This window comes from Oppia nitens, unplaced genomic scaffold (assembly GCF_028296485.1).
Source record: "Oppia nitens isolate AA-2021 unplaced genomic scaffold, nextdenovo-longstitch-racon4-pilon3 scaffold1_pilon_pilon_pilon, whole genome shotgun sequence".
NCBI classification, from domain to species: domain Eukaryota; kingdom Metazoa; phylum Arthropoda; class Arachnida; order Sarcoptiformes; family Oppiidae; genus Oppia; species Oppia nitens.
The window spans coordinates 14,343,780-14,352,500 of NW_026533199.1; the positions used below are offsets into that span (position 1 = coordinate 14,343,780).

The following is an 8,721-nucleotide window of genomic DNA, read 5'->3' on the forward strand; positions in this document are numbered from 1 at the left end:
CAACCATTTGCTGGGAGGACATCAACAATAGAGTGATTGAAACCAACACAACACTAATTAAACCGAAACATGTTTCCCGTATACGGGATTCAATGGGATTCAACATTGGATTAGTTGACTATTAATTGTTTTTAATTTAAATTAAAGTTTCATATGTTATCACTTATGTCTTATTATTATTATTATTATTATTATTATTATATATAAAAAATTTTAATAGTATAAGTTTTTTTCGTTTTGTAGTTAAATAATTAGTCAAAAAATATTCATATAATTATTATTATTATTATTTTTAAAAATAAAAAATCAATGTTAAAACAATGTATAACAGTATGTACATTTTATATAATTAAATTAACTATTATTACATATTTTTATTTGATTATAAATAATAATAATAATAATGATACTTTTACTAACATTTAAAAATAATATTTATAGAAATCCAATTAGTAATATATATAAAAATTTAAATTACATTAAATTATTTAATTAACAATTATAAATAAAATAAAATTATTTTTTTTAATTTAATCTAAACTAATAATAATTTTAAGTACTAATAATAAATTATAATAATTATTTAAAATCAAAATAATTTAAGTAATAGTTTACAAAAAAAACATAAAATCACTTTTATATATAATACTAATAAATATAATTTTAGTTAAATAATTAGTCAAAAAAATATTTATTATTATTATTATTAAAAAAAATCAATGTTAAAACAGATAAATAATATCTAAATTTAATTTATACTTGAATTTTGTTTAATTGAAAATTTATATATATTATTATTATTCTACTACTTTATATTAAAAAACAAATAATATTATATATTTATATTATAAAAAAAACAATATTTAAAATTTATTTGAATAATATTTTTACATAGATTTTGAAAACTTTAGTATCAAATACATAAAGATAGCAAACAATTTGTGAAAGTGATTAACATTTTATAGGATATAATGTATCGATATATTATTTTTTTTGCTAATAAAACAATTATTATAACAATAACTAATAATTAATATTTTTTTTAACTTTTATTAATAATTAATAAAAAAACATTATATATAAATTTGATTAATTATATTTGAATTATATTTGTTTATTATTATTATTATTATTCAAGTTTTTATTTATTCCAATGATTTATTATCAATATTTTTAAGTTAATTAATTTTGTTTAGTTTTTTTTTAAATTGAAAAATATTATTATTATTATTAAAAATCTAATTTTATATTAATAATAATTAAAATTTATATAAAACTTTTAATAATAATATATCAATTTTATGCATTTTGCTAAATATATTAATCATAGCCTTAATATTTTTTAATACTATTACTACTTATTCTACTAATTATTACTAGTTATTAATTTTCAAATAATATTAATAGGATTTTCATTATTATTGAAACTAATAAAAATTTATAATTAATGAAAATTTAATAAAAATAATTAAAAAAATAACTATTTGATAAATTTTATATACATTAAAAGTTATCAATAAATATACTGTATTATAAAATAATAATTATTAAAAAATAATTTAGACAAAAAAATAACTAAAAAAAAATATGTTAAATATTTATTTTCTAATTAGTTTATATGGTTTTTATTTACAATAATTACTGTATATTTACTATATATTAATAATAAATACTATATTATTATTACTGTTCAAAAATTAAATATAATTATGATCTAAAAAATAATCTTATTATTATTATTTAATTAGTTAATTATTATTATTATTTTATATCATTATTGTGTCATAATAAATAATACAACCATAATTATTTTTATTTTAAGCTAGACAATTTATTGTTTTGATTATTTTTTTAAAAAATTAACTTTTAAAAATCTAATTTAATTAATTAATTAACTAATTAAATTTAGATAGATTTTTGATTTTGAGATTTAGAAAATTTAGATATTTTATATTTAGATAGATAAATGTAAAATAATATTATGTTTATTAGTTGTAATAATTTCAACTAATAATTATTTATTATATACAGTATTTATATTCATTTAACAGCATTTAATATTTTATCATTTTAAATAAAAATTACTTAATATAACAATTTAATTTATTTTAAAAAATATTATATATTGTATTTATAAAGCAAAAATAATTCTATGTGAGGGAATCTAATAAATCTATATTTTTGTTTGTATAATATATAAATTTTACTTTACTATAAATATATATTTAGTTTTTTAAAAAATTATTTAACACGTTTAATTTTTTTTACATTGATTAGATTTATAAATTTTATAAATTAACTTATCTATTATTGATATTAATTTTGCTATAATAAAATAATACAATAATAATAATAATTGTAAAAATAATAATATTTATATGTTTTTAATCTATAATTAGATTTTTGAAGAAAAAAAATAATTTCAGTATATATTATAAGTAAATAATTTTTTTTTAAATATTTTCAAATAAATGCAATTAAGTTTTTTTTAAATATATATATATATATATATATTTAAATAATAGTTATTATTATTATTAATGGATAACTAAAATAATTAAAATAAAAACTAAATTTGAAAATTTAATTTATTTAATTCGTTTAATTTTATATTATTATTGATAAATGCATTTTTTATATATATAAAAATCACAATTAGTTCAATTAATTTATAAAACAATTAAAATTATATAGTATTTATTATTAAATATATGGCACATGTAGGTATAAATGTTTTTTAAATAGATATATCTAAATATTAGTAAACAATTTGATTAAAATAATAACATTATTTTTTTTAAAATTAAAAGCTAAATTATATTAATAATAATTTTTTCAAAAATAAATATTTTACAATAATTAATGAGATTTTTTTTTCTCCCCCTATTAGACCTTTAGATGATATTTTTTAATAACATATTTAATATGTATATAAATAATCTCAGACAACAAAAAATATACATTTAATTTTTTTAAAACATTAATTATAATTCAATTACTAATAATACTAATACTAAATTCCTAATGTTAGCAATTTATAAATTCTTTCAAAAAAATATTTAATAAACTATATATATATATATAAACTATATTAAGTAAATAAACAATAGTTTCTAAAAAACAATAGTTAAAATACCAATTGTTGGCTAAAAACATAAAAACAAACAAACAAAGAAAATTATATAAATATATATATATATATATATATAGAGATATAACTTACAATAATTACTAATTGTATTAATTAAAAAAAAATTGTATTAATAATAATAATAATAGGATATGTAATATCACTAATTAAAATAAACCCCAACAAAATATTACGGTAATTGTATAAACAATTTTTTTTAAATATAGTAAACCCCTAAACAAAAAATTGTGTGTATATTTAAAAAAAATATAATAATAATAATAATAATAATTATTATTATTATAATTTTGTGACAAATAATTTCAAAAATTCAATTAATTAATTCAACTAATAATAATAGACTAATTGATAGAGAGATAGATAGATAGTGGGATAGAGAGGACAGTTAGGTAGTGGTGTGTGTGGGTGTGTGTGTATGTATGTCATGACAATTCAACGACTGTCCCGATCACTACTACTACTACTACTACTCCCCCGTTAACATCATTACTGGTCACTCAGTCTCGGGATTAGTCAATATCTGGCGTTCAGTGTCCGAGTCGTGCGAATCGTTAGCCTCATCGTCATCGCCATCGCCAGCGACCGACCCGTCCTCGTCCTCGTCCTCCCCCTCATCATCGCTGGTCGCCCGCGAACTGGTAGGCGATGCACCCCTACTGGTCGACGGTGTCGGCGGTTCGCTAAACGGTCGCGGATAGCGTACCCGAACCGTCTCCTCGTACTCGTCGGCCGCTATTTCCGGTCGTAGTCTATGCAATGCCAACTGTCGGGCCTTACGATAGTACTAAACACAGAGTGAGAGAGTATGTTAAGGCACAGGTAGTTATTTAGGTACAGGTACGTTAGTTATATACATACAATTCCTAGATTTTTCCAGTCAAGCAAATCGCTTAGCCGTTCCGTACGATTACGTTGTATAATACGCTGGCGACGGGACAGGCAGGCAAAGTCGTACATGTATTGGGCCAACTGTTGTATGCTTTCCTCGGCACTCTTGTTTTATAGGGGTTAAAGGAATGGTATGTTAAAGAAAAAAAATTATTAATAATTTATAAACAAAAAAATTTTTTTTTTATTTATAAATTTAATTTTATCTTAACTATTATACTGTAATCTACTGTATATGTGTTAATACTGTAATAATAATAATAATATTATTGTTTTTTAATTATATATATATATTTACTTAAATAAATAATTAAAAAAAATTGTAGTTTTTTTGGGTCTAAACTATTCTACCGTAATCTATATATGTATTAATACTTTAATAATAATAATAATAATAAGTTTTTTAATTAAAACTAAAGTTATATATATACTAACAAACACATTATACATGTGTTACATATATATATATGTAATACCCTATGTATCGGCTATCGGGGGATAGGGAGTGATATATTAGTGGGTGAGAGGGAGGGGTATATTAGTGGAGGAGAGGGAGGGATATATTAGTGGGGGAGAGGGAGGGATATATTAGTGGGGGAGAGGGAGGGGTATATTAGTGGGGGAGAAGGAGGGATATATTAGTGGGGGAGAGGGAGGGGTATATTAGTGGAGGAGAGGGAGGGATATATTAGTGGGGGGAGAGGGAGGGGTATATTAGTGGGGGAGAGGGAGGGATATATTAGTGGGAACACCACACACACACACACATACATACATACCTTATATCGGCGATCGACAATATAGATACCGTAGCTCATCGGGTCGGCAACGTGTTCCTGTATGAAACACCCGAACCCGGACAGGTTAGAGGTCAACGATGGTATACCCATTACGGTACATTCGGCTGGGGTATAACCCCATGGTTCGTAATACGATGGAAATATACCCAAATGACAGCCGCGGACAAAATCGTCGTAATCGATAGGTATGAGCGGCGATGTCGAGGACAGAAACTCGGGATGAAATATAACTTTTACCCGATCTTCACGATTGTTGAATAGATGACACCGGCGTATTGAGGCCAGTATCGGGTCGCTGGAGTCGTCAATCATATTGTGTGTGATCACTGGGGGTAGGGCTGTACGTTGGGCAGCGTATATACAACGTTTCAGTTTGACTATATCGTCCGGATCCAATAGACCGGCCGATTCGGGTATATGTCCACTAAAATTGATAGATAGATGGGTTAGAAAAATGCGGGTGATATACCACCGGGCACCGGGTGTTTTTTGTTGTTGAAGTACATACCTTAAACATTGTTCAAACATTTTTTTGCCAATATTATTTTTGACATCATCGATGGTATCCCGGAGCTGTTTGGCAATGGCCTGACCGCGCAATGAGTCGACATTGAAATTGTTGGTTTTGGCCGGAAATATAAGGAAGGCTACGACAGTCATATCGCTGCCGGTTGACTATACCATACCATAACCAGTAGGTAGGTGTGAGTGGTTAGGGATATGAAAATAATAAAAAACAATTACCGGTAATTAATTATTGGAAAAATTTTTAAAAAATTTTGAGAATCAATTCAATTGATTCTAGAGTTTCCCAGAGTTTTAACATACAGTTACCGTAGGTATGGGTTGGATAGTGTGTGTGTGTGTGTGTGTGTGTGTATGTGTGAAACATAAGTATCATATATATCTACCATCACCTCCACTAACCCCCACATCCTACTCATACCCTCCCGCAATGGAAACCAGTACTTAACCAATCAAACGGGTATATTATATATCTACCATCACATACACCCACCCATACCCATACCCTCCCGCAATGGAAACCAGTACTTAATCAATCAATCAATCAATTAGGTATATTATATATCTACCATCACCTACACTAACCCACCCATACCCTCCTGCAATGGAAACCAGTACTTCAATCAATCAATCAGGTAGGTATATTATATATCTACCATCACCCCCACTAACCCACCCCCACTAACCCACCCATACTGTCCCGCAATGGGAACCAGTACTTAATCAATCATTCAATTAGGTATATTATATATCTACCATCACCTACACTAACCCACCCATACCCTCCTGCAATGGAAACCAGTACTTCAATCAATCAATCAGGTAGGTATATTATAGATCCCCCACCCCCAGCACCCAACCACTCAATTACCTTAAGATAATGGTTCAATCGGGCCAGGGATTCGATGAACAAGTCGGCACCTTTATTACTGAACTCATAGCGTCCGGCTATAAAAAAATACAATGTCTTATCCAGATCAAAATCATAATGACCATAGAAATGACCCCGGATAAATTGGTGTAGTTTCTCTTTGGATCGGGCATGTAGATTTTGAAATTCATGTAGGGCCGAAAATTTTTTAACATTCAACCCGTTCGGTGTAATTATATCGGGTTTACGTTTCAGCAGGTGCTCCGATTCGAGGCCAGTTATGTCCGAAACGGTAGTGAATACATGGGCAGCATTGGCCGCAGCCCTTTCCATACAGTATCTGTGATAGATTTGCCGATCACCGGCCTCCTTGTCCAATTGGAACTGTATGTTTCGAAAATTAGTAATAATAATTAATTAATTAATTAATTTAATTAAATTATAAATAATAATAATTATTTTATTTTTTTTTTTGGTGAGAGGAGAGGACTCTATAAGGTAGGTATAGGTTATACTATTTGATATATAACTGGATGTTTAAAATAATATTAATTAATTAATAATTTTTTTTTGTGAGAGGACTAGAAGGTAGGTATGGGTTATACTAATTGATAGATACAGTAGTAATAGTTATAGTAAACAAAACACAAAATTATAATTTATCGGTAATTATATTAATTTAATTATATTTTTTAAATATCTTTATGATAGTGTGTGTGTGTGTGTGTTTGTGTGGGTCAAAGGTTAAGTAATTTTAATTAATTAATTAATAATTTTTTGTGAGAGAACTAGGAGGTAGGTATGGGTTATACTAATTGATATATACTGTAGTAGTACTGTAGTAGTAGTAGTAGGTATAGTAAAAAAAATTATAATTTATCGGTAATTTAATTAATAACTATTTTTTAAAAATATCTTTATGAAAGTGTGTGTGGGTCAAAGGTTAAGTAAAATTAATTAATTTAATTTAATTTAATTTAATTTAATTAAATAAATAATAATAATTTTTTGGTGAGAGGATAGGACTCTATAAGGTAGGTATGGGTTATACTATTGATATACAGTTTACTGTAGTAATAGTTATAGTAAACAAAAATTAATTAATTAATAACTATTTTTATATAAAAAAATATCTTTATGACAGTGTGTGTGTTTAAGCTCAAGTATCCCTACAATCTACTCTATCCCTCCCTCCCCATCCCCGGGGAATGGGAGGGGGGTCTACACCCCCTCGACACATACCTTATCGAGATTGTTATAGAAATCGACATTACCGGCACACAAATGCCGGCCCAACAGCGTTGCGTGAGTCGTAAAAACAGTGGCCACATCCAGATGCCGGGTACGGCACAATATCAGGCCAACACCGGCCAGCCATTCGTGAAATTGGACAACAATTTGCGGTCGACCTCTCTCTTCTTCAATACGTTTGTAAAACTCTTCCAAAAACCAGGTGAAGGCGTAACCAAATATTAGGGTATCGTTACACTCCCGGTCCAATTGGGGTATACCTGTTTTGATTGATTGATAGATAGATAGATAGACAGTTAGATGGGAGGGTAGGGGTTGGGTTAGGATATATATACCGATATTAGTAACGTTCCAGAAATCGTGTTTCCATTCATCCAGTTTCCATGAAGCGGACCCTATATCAAACAATAGGACAGTCGGATAGCCTTCGATAAGCCAGTGGCCATAGATTACCTACAAGTGCCCCCGTAAATGGTTGGTTAGAAAACTACCGGTTCTCTCTCTCTCTCTCTCTATCGGATAATTACCCGAATCCCGTAGTTTTTCAACGTATCGATAGCACCCTTAAAGGCATAGTCCTGCGGTTCCTCTATTTCGACCTCAGTTCGGGCATACTGTTCATTATATGGTCCGACCAGTACGTACTGGTCGCCCAGTTCCTCGCTGGTTACCTGTGCTTTAGTACGTATAACAGTGTATATGCCGCCCACTATAATAATAATAAGTAAATTAAATAAATCAAAAATTAATTAAATTAATTTAGTAAAAAATTTTTTTTAGTTATTGAAAATATATTATTAATTAATTAATTAACAGTTATTATTGTTATCTAATGTTTAAATAATAATTAGTGTTAAAAAAAATTTATTAAAAAATAAAATATTAATTGAAATAAATTATTTATTTTTTAAAATTTATATTTTAAACTTAAATAATAAATACTAATAAATAATTATTAAGTTAATAAATTTATTTTCTAATTGTTGAGAATATTATTAATAAATTTATTAAAAAAAAATTTAAATAAATATCTAAATTAAAAAAAATAATAATAATAACATTTAAAATAAAAACAACAACAACAAAAATATAAATAATAATAAAAATTATTTTTAGTAAAAAAAATTACCAATGGAAAATTACTAAATAAACACACACACTAAAAAACATTTACTAAAAAAAACATTGACAACACACACACACAGTAAAAAAAATTCAAATAACCTTGGTGCAAT

The 8,721-nt window shown here is 26.5% G+C and overlaps 1 protein-coding gene across 1 annotated transcript in view; it reads right to left on the reverse strand.

The window, feature by feature from the left end:
* Positions 1 to 3,414: 3,414 nt before the first annotated feature.
* The window catches only part of LOC128951984 (glycogen [starch] synthase-like), a 5,958-nt gene continuing 651 nt past the window's right edge, over positions 3,415 to 8,721 (reverse strand). The window contains exons 2-9 of the mRNA XM_054297301.1: positions 8,014 to 8,195; positions 7,822 to 7,939; positions 7,478 to 7,746; positions 6,236 to 6,619; positions 5,348 to 5,514; positions 4,819 to 5,263; positions 4,010 to 4,144; positions 3,415 to 3,935 (exon numbers count right to left, since the gene is read on the reverse strand). Coding sequence (XP_054153276.1) covers positions 3,645 to 3,935; positions 4,010 to 4,144; positions 4,819 to 5,263; positions 5,348 to 5,514; positions 6,236 to 6,619; positions 7,478 to 7,746; positions 7,822 to 7,939; positions 8,014 to 8,195 — 1,991 coding nt within the window. The 3' untranslated portion in view covers positions 3,415 to 3,644. The remainder of the gene's footprint in view (positions 3,936 to 4,009; positions 4,145 to 4,818; positions 5,264 to 5,347; positions 5,515 to 6,235; positions 6,620 to 7,477; positions 7,747 to 7,821; positions 7,940 to 8,013; positions 8,196 to 8,721) is intronic.